Source organism: Protopterus annectens, chromosome 17.part0 (assembly GCF_019279795.1).
Source record: "Protopterus annectens isolate FY-2018-M chromosome 17.part0, PAN1.0, whole genome shotgun sequence".
Taxonomy (NCBI): Eukaryota; Metazoa; Chordata; order Ceratodontiformes; family Protopteridae; genus Protopterus; species Protopterus annectens.
In genome coordinates this window covers 541,533,959-541,553,084 of record NC_056751.1, presented here as the reverse complement: position 1 = coordinate 541,553,084, position 19,126 = coordinate 541,533,959, and the positions used below count along the sequence as shown (strand labels likewise).

At 42.0% G+C, this 19,126-nt stretch overlaps 1 protein-coding gene across 1 annotated transcript in view; it reads left to right on the top strand.

Annotated features, from left to right (window-relative positions):
* LOC122791455 (mucin-6-like) overlaps positions 1-19,126 on the top strand; it is a 1,068,266-nt gene that overhangs the window by 200,395 nt on the left and 848,745 nt on the right. The window contains exon 6 of the mRNA XM_044059200.1: positions 11,384-11,487. Coding sequence (XP_043915135.1) covers positions 11,384-11,487 — 104 coding nt within the window. The remainder of the gene's footprint in view (positions 1-11,383; positions 11,488-19,126) is intronic.

The following is a 19,126-nucleotide window of genomic DNA, read 5'->3' as shown; positions in this document are numbered from 1 at the left end:
CTCACTAAACTAGGTATAAATCCCTATGTCACAAGATGGGTTGCCAACTGGCTCACTGACAAGACCCCACGCTGTGAAAGTAGCAGACTGAAAATCCAACTTCAGACCAGTGACAAGTGGAGTACCACAGGGTTCAGTCCTGGGTCCTCTCCTGTTTGGTATCTACTTTTCTGAAGTACAGGCTAACACACAAGGTGTTTGGCTAACGAAGTTCGCAGATGACTGCAAACTAAGAATCATAACTGAAACTCCTAATGATGTGTACATCCTACAAAAGGGCCTCACTGAGACAGATGCCTTGTATCAAAGCCATGGCCTCAAGCTCAATGCCAAAAAGTGCATTGTCATCCCCTTTGGTAAAAACTCTGTACCCATGAGGTACCACATAGGTGGTAGTCTACTTAACACCAAAAGTGTAATAAGAGACCTTGGGACACAGGTGAACAGTAGTCTCTCCTTTGATAATTACATTGCCACGGTAGTCAGGAAATCCTTCTGCGTGGCACACCTCATCACAAAAGGTTTCTCATCCAGGAGAAAAAGAGGTCATTGTTCCCCTCTACTCATCACTCATTAGACCCATTATAGAGTACAATGCCCCTTTTGGTATGTACCTTACAAGACATCTACAACAACTGGAAAGGCTGCAGAAATACCTAACAAAGAGGATTAATGGCCTCAAACAGATGCCCTAAGCAGACCATCTCAAAAAATTCCAGCTTTACTTCGGCTCCTATTGCCTACTCAGAGGCGATCTCTGCCTAACATGCAAAGCTATGTCAAACCCAGAGCTGTGGACATGCTCCACTTAAAGAAATCCCAATCCCTCCGAGCTACACGCTATAGGGACCTAAACCTTGTCACTACAATAAACAGAATATGCTGGAGGGATAGATTCCTGTCCCAGAGACTTCCCATGCTTTGGAACAAACTACCTATTATCAAACAAAGCTCCTCATTAGCACTCTTAAAGAAAAATCTTGATGATTGGATGGGAAATTACCGTGGGGATCACCTCTGTGGCTCTGCTCGACAGGGATACAGGAAAATAATTTTCTTGGGTGGCGCAAGCCAGGGTACGTTTTTGGCTAGGCTTGTACAGCCCCTAGGGCTGATAGCCTAGTATCTACCTATGAACTTGTGTTCAGAGCCATCAATTTCCCTCTGAGCCTCTGTGCTGGACAGCTCGGCTCCAACTCCTTCTTCAGAGCATGGGATCCATGAGAGTCTGTGGTTGTCTGCTCTGAGAACTATGCTCCCCGAGGGACTGCCAAGGAACTCTATGGGTCCTTCTGCATTCAGAGTGGTGGAGAGGGTGTTTTCCCAGCTGAAAATTACTTCAACTCAACAGCCTTCAGATCCTGCTCCTATTCTGATTTTTGTGCCTGAGCCTGCTCATCCTCCACCTCAGGGGACAGCCAAGACCCTATGAGCTTCCAAACACCTGTCCCTGCAGTGCTTCCACTTTCTTCTGACACCTCCCTGGAACATCCCACCAAGGATGTCCTTCAAAAGAGACTGTGTAAGAGGAGGCACCAAGATTCCCCTGCAGAATCTTTAACAGTAGACACGAACTTTGATGAATGGTAAGGTTCCCCAAGATCTGCACCTGATGTCTCCTTCAGAGACATCTTTGAAATTCTACTCCAAAGAGGTGGTTGGTCTATGCAAAGCCCTTTCTCATAGGAGTCAGTGTTCATGGAAGCCTTTGGGTCTGGCCAGTTTACATCTTGGGCGATCCCTCCTGTGGAAGGCCTTGTAGACTGTGTCTCCCGCAGGAGATGGAAAGAGCCAGACACCATGGAGCCCATATCAAAACCAGCTGGCAAAATCCTCAGTGCCCCTTTGGATAAGCAACACTGGACAAAAGGTACCTCTGTAGATGCCATGATTGTTGCAGCAGCGACGAAGAAGTTGCTAACCGAACATAGCCTCACTGTCCATCCCCCTAACAGGGAGACTAGGGTTTTGGACATTTGGACAGATCTGGGAAATGGGAGTGTGCATCCGTGACCTTCACACTGCTATCTCTGAATTACTTGGTTCACTTTACCAAGTTGCACAAGCACTTACTAAAGGAACTCTCTAACACTGCCTCGAGCTTCATTTCTCAAGAGGAACAGAAAACTTTTTCCTTGAGAATAGACACCCTACAATCCATCTTCAATGCTTCCATGAGATTAATCTCACATGCTGCTTGAGGGTTCCTCAAGGGCAGCTGGTTCAGCCATTGCCATAAGGAAACATGCCTGGATGTGACTTTGTGACTTTGCGGAACCTTTCAAGGCATCATTCATCAATGCTGCCTTTGGTGGGTCATCATTCTTTGGGGTCAGCCATGAAAGATACTCTCTCCCAATGTGAAAAAAACACAAAAACCTTGTCTGCCATTGGAATCCGATTCTCTACCCTTCAAAAACTACTCTTCAGGAACGAAGGTGGAAGTAAGAAAGTGTGGTTCAAGAAATCACACAGCCTTTCCACAATTCACAGGGATAGTTTTCTCCTTGAGGCAGAGGGCGAAATAACTATTCAGGTGGATGCCACCCACATGGCAGAGGAGGTCCACAGGACCAGGGATCTTGAGATTCCTTCTCAGATAGATCCTTTCAGTCTTTCCCAGATAGATCCTTTCAGTGATCCTGAACAGTTGCCCGCCTGCCCCTCTCTGTTGGCAGTAGCGGGGCACCTATCCTTCCACCTAAATTCCTGGCTATCCATTACAAACAACTGTTGGGTGCAAAGGATCATATCCATAGGATATCACATTCCCTTTTTCAAAACTCCCATTCCAAAGAAAAATATCCCTGACGTTCCACCCAATCAGAGGGAGTCAGAGCACAAGAAATCTCAAAGCTGCTAGAAAAAAGTCATCCAGAAGTTTCCACCACACCAAAAAGGTTCTTTTTAGTGCCAAAAAAAACAGGAGACCTGAGACTAATTCTGTTTCTAACCAAAAAAGATGTGACCTGAGACCAGTCTTGGATCTAACCTTCCTAAACAAATCCATGAAGAACTCAAAATTCCGGATAGTCACGGGCTATTCTACCTCTCCTCCAAAAAGATGACCGGATGTGCTCAGTAGATCTTCAAGATGTGTACTATCACATCAAAATGAACAGGTGCTCTCGAAGGTTTCTCCAGTTCTAACTGGGAAGCAGTCATTACCAATTCAGAGTTCTGCTCTTTGGTCTCATCACAGCCCCCAGGGTGTTCACCAAATGTATGGTAGTAGTAGCGGCTCACCTAAGACTGCTTGGATTCAATGTGTTCTCTTAACTGGATGACTGGCTCCTGACAGCATCAACCAGGCATCTGCTCCTCCAAGCCAAGCATTATCCATGTCACCTAGTGAATATTCTGGGAATTACAATAAATTCCAAAAATATATCAACTACAGCCAGTCCAAGTAATAGTATAGGGGTATAGTATAATAGTATAGGGGTGATTTTAGATACATGCAACTACCTAGCTCTCTTCCTTCAAACTGAATCCTGTTGCTGAGATTACATATCAGACAAATCCTAGTCATCCTTTCACCACCAGCAGAATTAATTCTCAAAGCATTCCGTTCAATGGCTGCCACCATAACATTGATTCCTACAGCTCCCTAACACATGAGGATTCTTCAATGGACTCTAACAGTACAATGGTCCTTTCACACCTATCACTGAAGCATCCCATGAAAATATCTCAAGCGTGCAAAGACTCCCTGTCCTGGGGTCTTCCCTCAAGGGATGTCAAGGAAGGATGCCCGTTAATTTTCTCCCTGCATCGCCACATTGACCATGGACGCATCCCAGTTGGGATGGGGGGGGGGCATTACTTGGAATGATTTGTTCAAGACACATGGTCAACACAGGACCAGTCTGCATATCAGTGTTCTAGAGATGAGAGCTTCAAGCATTGCAGACCTTAAAGAGCTTTCTTCCTCTAGGGACTATTGCACTAGAGACAGACAATATGTCCATAGTCTGGTACATCAACAAACATGGGGAAACCAGATCTTACCCCTTTGTCGAGAAGGAATGAGAGTTTGGCAGGGGGCAATTTCTCTTCCAGCCACTTTCTAGTAGCAGCATACATTCCAGGGAAATTCAGCATTGTAACAGACAGGCTCAACAGAACCTTCCTAATGCCTCATGAGTGGCCTCTCGGTCTATGGCAAACTTGATATTCATCAAATGGGGCCAGCCTTGCTGTGATCTCTTTGCATCCCAGTCCAACAACAAATGCAGCAGGTTCTTTGCCCTGATCCCCACTCAGGGACAGTCACCAAGAGATGCTCTAGTCCATGCTTGGCCCTATAGCTGTCATCACCAAATTTCTCCAGAAAGCACAGAGGTTGAAGAGCAAAGTGATCCTCATTGCACGCTTCTGGCTTTGACAGGTCTGGTTTCCCTTTCTTTGGTCTCACATGATATGTCTTTCCTGGATGCTGGATCCAAGTCCAGATCTCCTTTCCCACCCTTCAGAACAAACTCACCCAGATTTGACAGGCCTCAAATTGACCACATGGTTTCTCCAATTCCAATTATGGCTAGACATTCCAGGTTTTCCTTCCCAGTTAAAAGAATGTTGGTATGTTCACATAAAGCTTTCACCAGAAAGATTTCCAAGAGCAAATGGAAAATATTCTCCATTTGGGTTCACCTAAAACAAATAGATCCCTTTACCACTGCTATTCCAGCAATTCTTGACTTCATTCCATTTTCCAGAATGGAGAAAGCTACTTTACTGTCAGAGTATAGTTGGAAGCCATATCCAATTACCACATAGGTGGAAATTCTTCTTCTTTGGCTTCTTCCAATGTGTGTAAGGCCTTCCTTAAAGGTACCTTCTTACTTTGGCCCCCAATCAAAGACCCCACCCCTCTGTGTGATCTCATTATGGTTTTACAAGCCCTAATTCACTCCCCCTTTTAACCTGCTGCCAAAGTAGATTTCATATTCTTATCATGAAAAACAATATTCTTGGTGGCTATAACTCTGGCTAGGAGAATTTCAGAATCGCAAGCCTTTTCTTCCAAGCACCTTATTTGATTTTCCATAAAGACAGTGTCACTCTATGTACGAAGCCAACCTTTTTGACAAAAGTTGTTCTGAACACAGTATCAACCAAGTCATCAGTCTTCCTGTATTTTTTCCTAATTTCCAGAACAAGGGTGAATATGCCCTTCATCTTTTAGATGTACATAGACAGTTATGCTTTTATCTGGACAGAACAAAGGCCTTCAGAAAATCTGACCAATTATTAATTTAATTTCCAAAGTAAAACTGGGGACTTGTGTCCAAAACAACCTTATCCAAATGGACTATGTTTATATTGCTCATGTTTACTCTGCAAAAGGTATCACGTCACCTGAACATGTTAAACGCTCATTCTACTAGGTCAATGTCCACCTCAGCAGCTTTTTGCCCTACAGTATCTTTCAATGATATTTGTGCAGCCACCTGCTGGTCAAATACTCATACCTTTGTTACACATTATAAGTTAGATTATTATATCCAGAAATAGAGCATCCTTTGGCTGTGCCTTGCTCCGGAATATCCTTCCATGAGATCTCCCAAGAGATATGTAGCTGGGGACTCTGTCCCACTGATTGAGGAATGAATGAAAATGACAACATCAAATAAAGAAGTTATGTATTCACCACAACTTTCTATTTGTGTTGTCAATTTTCATTCTTCCTCAACCTGTGGGTTCAGATCTGAGTATATATCTACATAGCAAGGATATGAGGGCATAGCCCACCACCAGTACCCTTCATATCAGAGAGTGCTGCCTCCTGCAAAAATTCAAAGGTCAGCAGTTTTAAGTTAACAAAATAGTAAAAGGCCTTGGAGTCCTTGCAGATGATGTCCTTTCCATCTGCAGTCATATAGAGTTGACCATGTGATCCTCCATGGGTTTAGACATGTTATTTAGACCAAATATACATTACTTACTCTGTGCTGTATCAATTTGACACAGCAGCTGGTACAGCTAGAGGACAAGACCACAGAAACAGAAAACAAAGATTTTTAAACTTGTCCTGTACTGATAAACTATAGCGAAATGCACTTCACTAATCATGGTTGCAGTATTCCCAACTCTCATGATTTCTCTAACTATCGCCCCATTGCCATCTTGCCTCCCAAATTGAAGATACTTGAGAAATTTATCCATTCACAGGTCATGCACTTCCTAAATATAAATAACCTTCTCTCCAGCACACAACACGGCTTCCGCCCACACCATAGTACAACTACCGCTCTTCTCTCTTTCAAAAACCTGGTTAAGCAACATAGAAATAATAATAACTTTGTATCTGCCATATTACTAGGCCTCTCAAAGGCATTTGACATGGTCTCTCACTCCTTACTAATAGATTCTCTTACCTCCTTATCCTTTACCCCTAACACTATTGCCTTGTTCAAAATCTATCTGTCCAACAGACATCAAGCTGTCCAATGGCAAGGTACACTATCACCTCTACTTCCCACAATCATAGGCGTACCCCAAGGCTCCATACTAGGGCCACTTCTTTTTTCTATTTTCACCAACAATCTGAACACCTCTACCCAAAATGCCTCACTCATACAGTATGCAGATGATTCCACCCTAATCTGCTCAGCCCCATCACTTACCACTCTTCAACAACTCACCCAGAAATCATTTACCTCAGTGGAATGCTGGATCTCGGATATCCAACTTATCCTCAACCCCAATAAAACCAAACTGCTCCTGTTTACTCCCAATAAATCCTGAAAACCTCCTCTCTCCTTCTCTATCACTTCCACAAATGGTACTGCAATCTCCCCTTCTACACATACCAAACTCCTAGGCATTGAAATAGATAACAGCCTCCACTTTGACATCCATATCTCGCAAACCATCAAAAAGGTTCACAACATAGGTACCCTATATAGACACAAAAACTTTCTTTCAGATCAGGCACGAGTCACCCTAGCCCAATCCCACCTACTGTCCACATTAATGTATGCAGCACCAGTACTGACCCACATCAAAAAAACTGGCCTTGACAAACTTGAGTCTTGTTATAATAAAGTGGCCAAGTTTGCTACCAGTTCCACCTACAGAACCCATCACTGCCTACCACTAAGGGAACTTCAGTGGCTGGAATTCTCACAACTACTAACTTTCCACCAACTAGTCATCACATATAGTATTCTAAAATATCCTGATAAAATCCCAGCACTAAAGCAACTACTAACACACTATACCGCAAACCGCCCTCTTCATTCTGCCAGTAAATCACTTCTCTAGATCTCCACAGCTAACAACACTGCAGACAAAGCTCTTTTCTCACACTGTATAGCTAAAAGCTGGAATAACCTCCCCTTATCTGTGACTTCTAAAATCCTGCTTAAATCGTATCTTAGAGGTTCATGGCTGTGTCCATGTATTACATAATACTATATCTGTACTTCCTTCCTCTTTTACCTCTCTCCTATTACTTTACAGTCTGTAAACCCAGCATCCTTAATTGAAACCTATCTTTGCCTGGTACTATCTTTGTAGTTAACTTATCTACGTATATGATAATTTTTTAATTTTTTTTGTAACTTTTTACTATTGAACAAATGTTGATAATGTTTTGTTGATAACAATGTTTTGTATTTTATGTAACGTTGTCTTGCATGGTTTTACATTATGTGGAGCTTTTCTCCCCGGGCCTCTGCTGAAAATGGACCTCGTCCAGTCTGACCATCCCGGTTGACAAATGTAAAATAAAAATAAATAAATAAAATAACGTATGGGAAGTATCCTGCCAAGGATAGTCTAACCAGCATAACATTTATGTGAACTGGGTTCATGACCTGGACATGTAGGGATACAGCCCTGAATATATGACCTATGATGATCGGATTCCAGCTTGCAGAGCCTGTACTGCAAAAGTTAGTGAGTGGCACCTGGTAACTGGCCATATGCTGAGTTAAAATGCAAGAGATCATGGAAATCACTGTACAGTCCTTGAGTGTGTAGCGCTGTGGTTAGGATTCGGGTATGTGAAAGTACCATCAGTATTAGGCTTGGCATTGTCTGCAATGCACTTGTCCCTTCTGAATATCACAGAAACAGTGGAAGGAGGAGCTGGTGCATCCCTTGAATATTCTGCTGTGTTTTTCTGCATTCTTTGTAAATGCAGAGAGAGCAGGCTCATGCTAGCAGGGGCATTGGCAGGTAAAAGACATATTGTGTTAACCTAGTGGGTGGACTGGACCTTGGGACCCTTTTAAGCCACAATCCAAGACAAATGACAACAGTAAAGTACGCTGGCAGATAGGAGAGTGCTAGAGATCCCAAACAAGAAAGCCGCTTAAGCCCAAGATTCTGGACAGGGTTTGCAGAAATTTGGATAAAAATACTGTTCCCAGGGAGAAAAAGAAACTCGGAAGGAAAAATGAGTGAGCAGGAACAAAAGGGGGAACATACAGCTGCCTTTTAAGATGAAAATGAGGAGCAGCAATTGAAATCATGAATTATGAAAAATATATCACTTATCTTGGAGACAGTAACCCATTATTGCTCCAGAAATTGATTGGATCGCACAATATTGGGGAAAGGGCATATTCCCTTACCCTGAATACTGAGTGATTACATGTACCTGTTGACCAAATTTTGTCAACTAAACAGATGTCAGCCAATGTGACATTTGAACATATTAACTTCTCCCACACACATGGACACACACACATATATATTTATTTATATGTAGATATATACATAAACACAGACACACACATGCACAAAATTATATTCTTTATTATTGAGCTACATATCATCATCTCACAAACCATCCCAAATTATTTATTGAGCTTGACCTAATGGCTCTCCCTTCCAGGTTCTACCATGGGTCATGTTCATAGGTGTGCACTAGGCTAATGACCTTGGGGCCTTTACAAGCCTAGCCCATAGAAGTGCCCTGGCATTGTGCTGCCTGATGATAGTTCACAGTGCCTCTATCAAGTAGAGCCACTGGAGGGATCCCCGAGGTGAACTTTCTATTACTCATCCACTCAGCAAGATTTCTCTTGAAGAGGGACAGCTAGGTGCTCTGTTTGACATGTATGGGAAGTCTATTTCCAGAGCATGGGCAGCCTCTGGGTGAAGAACCTGTCCCTCCTGCATGTTCTGTTGATTGTGGTAATGAGGTTGAGGTCTCTGGAGCGTGTGATGCAGAGGGATTGGGATTTCTTTAGATGTAGCATTTCTAACAGAGCTGGGTCAGACATGGCTTTGTAAGTCAAGCAAAGATTGTCTCTAAGTAGGCGATATGAGACAGAGAATAGCTGGAGTCTTTTGAGTCTGTCTATGTAGGACATGTGTTCTCCAGCTGTTGCAGGTGTCTAGTGAAGTATATGCCAAATGGGGCATTATACTCGATTATTGGCCTAATGAGGGCAGAGTAGAGAGAGAGACCATGACCTCTTTCTTCCTGGATGCAAAACCTTTGGTAATGAGATGTTCCACATAGAAGGACTTTCTGACCACAGTGGCAATGTGGTGGTCGAAGGAGAGGTTGCTGTCAACCTGCACCCCCAGATCTCTTATAACGTCTTCAGTGTTCCGGTGGGCTCCCATCGATGTGGTAATTAGTGGGAACTCAGCTTTTATCAAAGGTGATTAAGACACATTTTTTGGCGTTAAGCTTAAGGCCATGGTTTCAACACCAGTCATTGATCTCAGTGAGGCCTTTCTGAAGGATGTCTGCATCACTTGGGGAGTTAATAATGGCTCCCAGCCTGCAGTCATCTGTGAACTTGGTCAGCCGGAGTCCCTTTGTGTTAGCCTGGACTTCTGAGAAGTAGATGCCGAACAGGAGAGAACACAGGGCCGATCCCTGTGGGACTCCACTCGTGACTGGTTGGCAGTCTGACTTGGAGTCCGCTACTTTCACACTATGTGTTCTATCTGTGAGCCAATTTGCAACCCACCTAGTGATATAGGGGTTGATGCCTAGTTTGGTGAGTTTATCAATAATTCCCGAGTGAGGAGTGGTATCAAAGGACTTGGCTAGATCAAGGTAGGCTATATGCACTGCCTTACCTTCATCCACAGCCCTGGTGACTGACTCAAAGAAGTCAACCAGGTTGAGCAGGCATGATCTCCCTTTCACAAAGCCAAATTGCGTGGGGTCTAGAGTTTGGAGATTTCCTATATCTTTGTTAATCAGGTCCATGATGATGCACTCCATTGCTTTACATATAAGACTTGTCAGGCTAATGGGGTGATAATTTCCAGGGTCTGTCGTCGCTCCCCCTTTATGGAGAGGGATGACTGTAACAGTGTGCCATTCAGTAGGGAAAGTCTTATCAGCCAGTATTGCTGAATCGGTTCTGAATGAATATTTTGTTGATTAATTGAGAACCAATGAAAGGTGTCTTGAGAAAGTGAAGAGAAACACACACACACACACACACACACACACACACACACACACACACACACACACACACACACACACACATCATTAAAGTGGACAGCGTCATTCATTAGTCTTAATTTGGACAGCACTTATTTGGGAGAGAGGGTGCTAACCAGTCTTCTAATGGGCAAACCAACTAACAAGTTTCCTATTACTTTATACCTGGTAACAGTTGCATTTCTCAGGCTGATAGTATATTCCATTACTATTATTTTTTGGGAAGTAGCACTCAAGCAGTGAAGAATAAACCCCCTTCTAAATTATTCTCATTTTCAATGCAACAGCATGTCAATCTCCTCAACCCGTTTTTAAATGAACATACCATTTATCCGGATTATGAAATAGCAAAAAGTTGGCGTAAACATAAAACAGTCATAAATCTTAATTGACTTATGGGCGCATTTGTGTGACAGCAAAGAATATGGTTAACAGTAGTGGAATTTTGGTCTTTCACATTTATAATGGAATGCTTTACATTTGTAAAGTTTTAACTAATGCAATATAAAATGAAAAATGCATTTGATTTTTCAGTGCCAATGTGGTCTTTGTATTGCAGATATTTGTCAGCTTTCTCCTTATAGAAAGAGATTGTGACTATTAAAACATTGGTTGTGGACAAATTGAAACACTTTTTAAAAGTATTTTTAGAAGTATATATTTTTAATTACCTTAAATTTGACTGATAATATTATGTGAATTTCTTCATAAATCAGTTTTGTTTCCTTGATCTTTTTTACTTCTGCTTTGTGAAATATTTTACACTTTTTGAGCAGAAATGATTGTTCACCTAAATGGGAACATAATTGGTACATTTTGAGTAATTCCTACTACTTTGCAAATAGTAGCCTACAGTTAAACTTCACTGGTTCCATAGACAGGCAACAGATGCTGATTGTACATTTATTTATGCAATCAATAGTTTTATACTGATTTATGTTTCACTTCTTTCAGCTGACAAGAAATTAAGGCCAATTTTCGCTTTACCAAAAAATGCTCCTCCTCAGACAGTATGCCTTCCAGTGGTACCCATGCCTACAAAGTCTTGTACACAATATGTAAGCCAAAACTATTTTTGTATGAGCACTATAATTGTTTTTTTTTTACATTTGCAGTAAGTTAGCTGATATAAGATGATGTAAAGATGTGCCAGTTAAGAATCACCTATTAGTCTGGTGAGAGTAAAGATTTTTTGAGTGCACTAATAAATGAAAATGATATCTTACTTGTGTTGGAAATAGGTTATTTGCTGAGTTTGCTTGTATATCTAATAATATGCAATGATCACTAAAGTCCTTATTTAAAAGTACTGAGCAGACTGGTGACCAGCTAGCACAAAATCTCTAGTGTTTTATCAAACACAGTTATATCAAGAATGTGTGAAAATGTGTTTCCTGGTATGAATTTTTTCCATTATTAATCATTTAGTATGTATTAATATAAAGTTTTCATTCCTAATGAATACAGTTGTATACTTAGTAGCAGGTGTCATAATGCTATGTTAATAAGAACACTTATTCTCATAGAGACAGACTGCTATTGATATTTAGTCTGGAGTCCATCTGAAAGGATGCGGTCATTAGGTTAGAAGGTAGAACGCCTGCACAGTTTGGTTTCTCTTTGTAGAGGAGCAAATTGTGTGTACAACTAATTGTGAAAGGTCTGCAAATCATTTATAGTATTAAAGTGCTAAAGATAAGCCTCAAAGACATGGGGCACACTTCATAGGTCCAGAGTGATGAAACCTGTAGGGAAAAGAAAAACAGACATTTTGTCTGCAGAAGTGATAGGCACTGAATGTGCAATAAACATGCAAACAAACAAAATAACTGTACTGACATAGTTGAAAAAAACGTAAAAATAGAATGACTGATGTCGCAAACATTTGCAGAACATAAATTTTAATGTCAGATAAAATTTATTGCACAGTGAGCAATTTCATTTTGACTTCTTCAGACAGTCATTTAAAAATTATTAAATACAGTTACCTCAGTCTGAACCTGTAGTTAAAACCCAATATGTGTATCTTTATTAGCATATGCATTCATGTTATCAAAACCAAATAGGAATAATAAAAATAAACACACACACATAGACACACAAAAAAGGGAAAAAGTATAACCAATAAAACTCATGTATATAATAGAAACCCACAAAGCTTTCGGGTGAAACCCTTCAGTGCAATATAAATAACTATAGCGCAACTCATTATAAACAAAATAAAAAAGACAGCCAACAAATCATATTTTCACAACAATAAAACATTTAGAGAGACCTATTAAGCTCTTACAACTAAGTAAATGGGTATAAAGCCATTAAGCAGCCTCTTCAGATTTTTTTTTTTTAAAAAATGATCATATCAGTAGCTAATTTTTTTTTTTTTTTTTAACTTTGACATCTCCATTAAAGGCTCAGTGGTCTCTGAGACCATGCTTGGCACACGTTCCTCAGCAACATTAATACACTTTATCAGCTTCACTCACACTCTCCATCATCCAACACAAACTCTACAGTGATGTGTACCAAGGTGGCACACAAAGGTCCATAAGGCCTTCTAGGTCAACCAACGCAAGTGGTGATTTCTTAATCATTGACAGACATGCCATTCACCAGGCTGAGCATATTCATCAGTGGCATTACAGACACTAGTAACTTCCCAAAAATTCAAGACTAAATTGGCACACGTATTTGTGACGGGTGTACCTATTGCTACCCCAGATAATTGATGGTACAATTGCTGTTCAAACAAAAATACATTACTGATTAATACAATGTCTAATAGGGAGCAAATAGTTTCTATTTCTCTCCCAATAAACTCACTACTAGCACACAAAAATTCCCTTATAGCATCAGTCCCATACTTATTTGGTATCACTGTAAACAAGGAAGTGATGTCAAGAGTAACAAAGTAATAATCACCACTATGTTGGGTTTCATACCACTGCTATAGTTTATCTAGAAAATCTCCTATAGCCTTGATGTAACTGTACTTTACTTACATAAGGACTTAAGGGGTGCTCTAAATATAAGGAAACTGATTCAGTTACCCAGCCTTTACTGGAGACAATAGGTCTCATTGGTGGATTTTAAAAATCTGTATGTATTTTCAGAAGTCCATACAGGAAGAGGGTTACAGGATGTGAAACAGATAAATAATTGTGATATTAGACAACTGCAGCTCATATATGAATATTATGACTATTATAAATAATATTATGCAACATGCTAGGATTTATTTTTTTAAATGCTTTTTCATTACTCAAAATAAATCATTCATACTGGCCAAATAATTGAATTTATCCATAATCACAATTGCTCTGCTGTTGTCCGCTTGGTTTATCACAATGTCTGGATTAGTTAGCAATTTAATTAATGCATCATGTTTTTTTTAGTCAAATTATATTTTTGAATAGGGTTTTTTTTCATATAAATCCAGTAGCTGTTTCTCACACACATCGTGAAAAGAAATTATAACATGAGCACTTACTAGTAAAAATTTACTAGATCTTTTTGGCAGTGCCTTTAATATTAGTTTAAGGTTCAAGTTACCACTAAAATGTTTCTCAAGTTAGTTAAAGCTTCTTCAAGAGAATCTCAATGGATAGGAATGAAACACAGACCCTTCTGTAATAAGGAGCAATCAGTCTCAGAAAATGTCAATTTAGATAGATTGACAGCTGTCCTTTCCTTACTTATCTCATACTGTTCAAATGACTGTGGGTATCTGGGCTGTTCTAATTTCTTATGTCTCCTTCACCCTCAAACCAAATACTGTTATATTTTTGCATTTCAACTATCTGTCTATCTGTTGATCTTTAAATGAAAGCAATACACTACTAGAAATAAATATGCACAATGATTCCTCTATTTCATCAGTGCTAACTCCTTAGGTCAGAAATGTAGTCGCGTAGCAATGGGCCAAATTTGCTGAACCTTGTTACCACAGATATTGCATTGTCATGCTGTACGCTCAGAAATGTTCATCGTTGGATCATTGTTGCAGTAAACTAAGCTATATGGGATGTATCCTGCCAAGGATCAGATGATATTGCCCCTTGCTTTTGCCTTCCTGCCTTTCATATGGACCAACAAAACCCTCTTTTGTCAGACCTATTACACATTTACAAGTCCAATGGTAGCATGAACAACCAGTCAAGGGAGCCAGGTTGTTTTTTTTTAACATAAATACAACATGTTGGATGGATAGGTGTGTATCGTATAGAAACATCTTCCACTCTATGTAATACAAAGAACTACTTTTACTCTTTTCAAATGTAATTTGGATGAATGGATGGAAAACTACGAGTTTACCATTGTTTAGCACCTGTATCTTTCATGGATGCCTACCTGTGGGTTATTTATTCACAAAACATAAGGGCTAAGCACTACCACAAGAATGTAAGACTAGGCTTCTTACGATTCACATAAATAAGTTGCTTAGTAAGTACCTATGAACTTGTGACTGGACATCTTCCAAAGCTTTAGGGAAATTGGTATAAAGACAGCAATATGGATGCCATAAACTCATAACCTTCTTGCCACTGGCACAATGAACAAGTCTAACTCTCTGCTGCAGCTTTGTGGATTTGGTGATAATCTAATTCTTCACAAACTAGGGCAGATAAGCACTGTATTGGGGACTACATTCTATTTTCTATGAGAAAAATACATGATGTTATGTTGTCCATATCTCACCTTCGTTCTTGCTGTTTGGGTTCGGAGCCGATCCTCGGCTCCGACTCGGCTGTATACTATAGCTCGAGAGCTTTTACTGGCTTGAGGCTAGCCCCTATCCCAGCATGCCTAGCAATAGTTACCTAGATCTCGTTTGCTGCTTGCAGCGCCGAGATTGCGAATATTGGCTCAGGCCAAGTGTTTATTACCTTATTATATTTTTCAACAAAAATTTCTAGTTTAGCTTATTAATTTGATAACTGTAGTTGTCCTTCATATTTCTATCTACTCTGCCCTATCTGAGTGACTTGCTTTTGTGTAGATTAACTGTTTTTTTCTCTCCAGCCTTTCCCCCTCTTCCAAATCTGTTTAAATTAGAGAGTTCTTCGTCCTTTTCTTGCCTTTCCTTTAACTTTAAGGAGTTGCCGTTTAAGTTAGAGGCTGTCCTTAGGTGGGGAGTTTGCCATTTAACTTGGAGGCTCTCCCCCCTTTCTCTGATTTTCCCTGTCTGTTAAAAAAATATATATATATATTTCTTTTTGTCTATTGCCTATTTTCTTCTCTTACATAGTGGTATTAATAATGTTATTGCATTATTTTCTTATTACTAGTCTATAGCCTTAGACATACTTCTGTTTCTCTATGATGTCCAAGGATACTGCCAAGGATTTGAAACCTTCGGGTTTCAAAAAGTGTGACTCGTGCTGCCAAAAGATGTCCCTTATGGATGGGCACATGAGTTGCATTTATTGTTTAGGACCTTTTCGGCTGCAGGACTCGTACTCTGTCTGCCATGCTTTTAGTTCACGAGTCCTGCAGGAGAGAAGAAACAAGTTAATCTTGAGAGGTTTACTGAAGAGCCCCTTTGATGCTGCCATGGAGGGGACTCAGCCAGCTAAAAAATCGGACAAAGTCAAGCCTTCATCCTCTTTGGCTCTGAGTCTGGACCAGTCTAAGGACAAGGGCAAATCACAAGCTAAGTCGGATCCGACTTTCGGTTCCAAAAAGACATCTTCACCTACGTCTCCATCTGTGTTGTCTGAGCCAGTAAGGTCCCATAAGCATTCCAGGTCTCCTGCCTTGGAACCGGTGCAGTCTGCTCCACAGTCTCCATTATTGCAATCTGATGTGGGCAGTCATCTGTCTTCTACCCATTCCTCTCGGTCATACAGGAGCCTCTCAGATGATGATGTGAAGAGGGTGGTAAAGAGGATTCTTAGGACACCAGCATTAGCCAAAATACTTTTAGGCCCATCCAAGATGGAAATGGTGCTGACAGCCCAAACAACATCTGTCTCAATTCCTCCTCTGAATCCTCAAGAGTTCGGAGCCGGAGTGTATGGAAGTGGTAGTGGTGGAACCATCGGTTCCAGTAACCTCATCTGGTCTTTTGGTTCTGACTACTGCTCCGATCTCCTCTATACCCCCTTCTGCCGAGAGATCTGGGAGCCGACACTTCCTAGTCAGCTCTGAGGGGGGAAATGGCATCGGACCCTTGTCTGACCCTACTCTCCCTCTTGGAGCTTTGGCGCAGGTCAGCTCGGCTCCTACATCGGCCTCGGAGCCATCGCCCTTGGTTCGGAGGAAGTCTCCTGCTTCGGAGCTGGAGATTCTTTTGGGTTGGGACTATGATGCCTTCGAGGTGATGAGCATGCTGTCTGCTGAGAACTCCACCCTCAGCTACATTAGCTCCTTTGCCTTCAGTGCCGGTGTCCGCTTCTGAACCTCTCCTCTGCCCCAAGCGTGGGGAACCCATGCTCCAGGATGCCCCATTGGGCAATCCCACCTCATCTGAAACCTCCCCTGAGCATCCATCAGAGGAGGTCCCTCAGAAGAGGATTTGCAAGAGGAAGCATGTGGACTCCTCTGCGTCCTTGACATCAAGCACAGACTTGGATGACTCAGAAGGGTCCCCACGGTCCCCCTTTGAAGATGTCTCCTCTTCAGACATCTTAGAAATTCTTAGACAGAGGGGGTGACTGAAAGTACCTTGCCCCTTCTGAAGACGAGGCAGTGTACCTGGATACATTTGGTTTCCTACCCTCCACCTCTTGGGTATCTCCTCCTTTTGACCCACTATTGCAGGTAGTGAGTTTGAAGGCTTGGAGCTCTCCAGACATGATGGAACCAGTTCCGCGGAGGCCCAATAAATTCATTACAGGCCCTGAAGATGGACTGTTCTTATCTAAAGGTGTTCCCGTTGATGCTATGGTGGTGGCAGCAGCCACCAAGAAGGAATTAGCGGAAACTTCATCTGTCCATCCGCCGAATAAAGAGTTTCGTACGATGGGCAGATACGGGATGCGTATGTTTTCTTCAGTGACCTTTACACGCAGGTCACTGAACTATTTGTCCCACTTTACAAGACTTCAAAGGGATCTCCTCAAGGAGTTAGGAGATACCTTACAGGATCCTACAACTGCAGGAGCCTTGTACAAGGCGGCTTCTCTGCTTGCAACCTTAACTTCAGTGGTTAATTCCTCCATGTGGCTCATTTCTTATGAAGCCAAAGGGCAAGCAGGGTAGCAGGCACAGGGGTAACCTTATGCAGACACTCCTGCATGCACCTTTGTGATTTTGCGGAGCCCTTCAAGTCTTCCTTTATCAATGCCCCCTTTGATGTTTCGTTCCTATTTGGGCCTCAGGTAAAAGAGACTCTTACCAGGTTTAACAGGATGGCAAAACTCTGTTTGCCATGGGGGTATGTTTTTCTGCTCCATCTAGGCCCTATCCTAAAGGCCAGAAGAACAGGAAAATGGTTCTGGATATCCCAGGGAGCTTCACCTGACACAAGTGGAGAATTTTCCCCCAGGGCCAGAGGGGGAAATAACAATGGAAGACGCCGACCCCATAGCAGGGGGAGTCCGCTGAATCAGGGTGACAGAGATACCTTCTCTGGTAGGTCCTTCCAGTGCTCCTGAAGGGAGGCCTGACTTTCCGACTCCAGAGACAGTCGGGGGGGGGGGGGATTATCCTTGTACCCAAAAGCCTGGTAGACAATCACAGAAGACACATGGGTACTATCCATAATATCCTGAGGTTACAATATCCCCTTCTCCCTACTTCCCCTGTCAAAAAGACAATACTCTATCCCAGATGTTCCACCCAGTCTTCAGGATCAAGCAAACCTAGAGGTTCAAAGGTTGCCAAGAAAAAGGGTCATCCAGGAAGTCCCCGCAGACCAAATCGGATCCGGAACTTACTCAAGGTTCCTTTTAGTTCCAAAGAAAATGGGACTGGAGACCCATTTTGGATCTCAGCAGGCTGAATAAGTTAGTCAAGAAAACAAAGTTCTGGATGGTAACACTGTAGTCCCTTATTCCCTTTCTGGGACAGGACAATTGGATGTGCTCTATCGATCCAGGATGCGTACTACCACATAAAAATGGACAGATGGTCAAGGAGATATGTACACTTCCGGCTGGGAGCCAGTCACTATCAGTTCAGAGCTCTGCCCTTTGGTCTCACCACAGCCCCCAGGGTCTTCACCAAATGCATGGCAGTAGTTGCGGCTCACCTGAGGCGTCAAGGGTTCTGGGTGTTTCCATATCTAGATGACAGGCTCCTTACTGCCACCACAGAGCAGCAACTAATCAGGGCGAGGGAATACACAGTCCGCTCTTGTTCTCAACTTGGGATCACCATAAACTACAAAAAACCTGCCTTATTGCCTTGTCAATATATTACTTTTATAGGGGCTGATTTAGACATAAGGGCCATGATAGCAAAGCTGCCTTAAGAAAGAGTATTAATGCTCCATCGTCAAGTTGTCATGCTCCTCACACACAAGAGGATTCAAACAAGATTTGTCCTCAGGGTCCTGGGTTCTATGGCTGCAGCAATCACTCTGTTCCCAATGGCTTGCTTTCACATGAGAATTCTACAGTGGCTTTTATTTGCACAATGGTCATTCCAGGATTTACCCATGTCACATCAAATTCTGATCACGGAATCCTGCAAAGGGGATCTGGAGTGGTGGCTTCACTCTTCTATGGTGATAATAGGCAGGCAGTTTCTAACCCC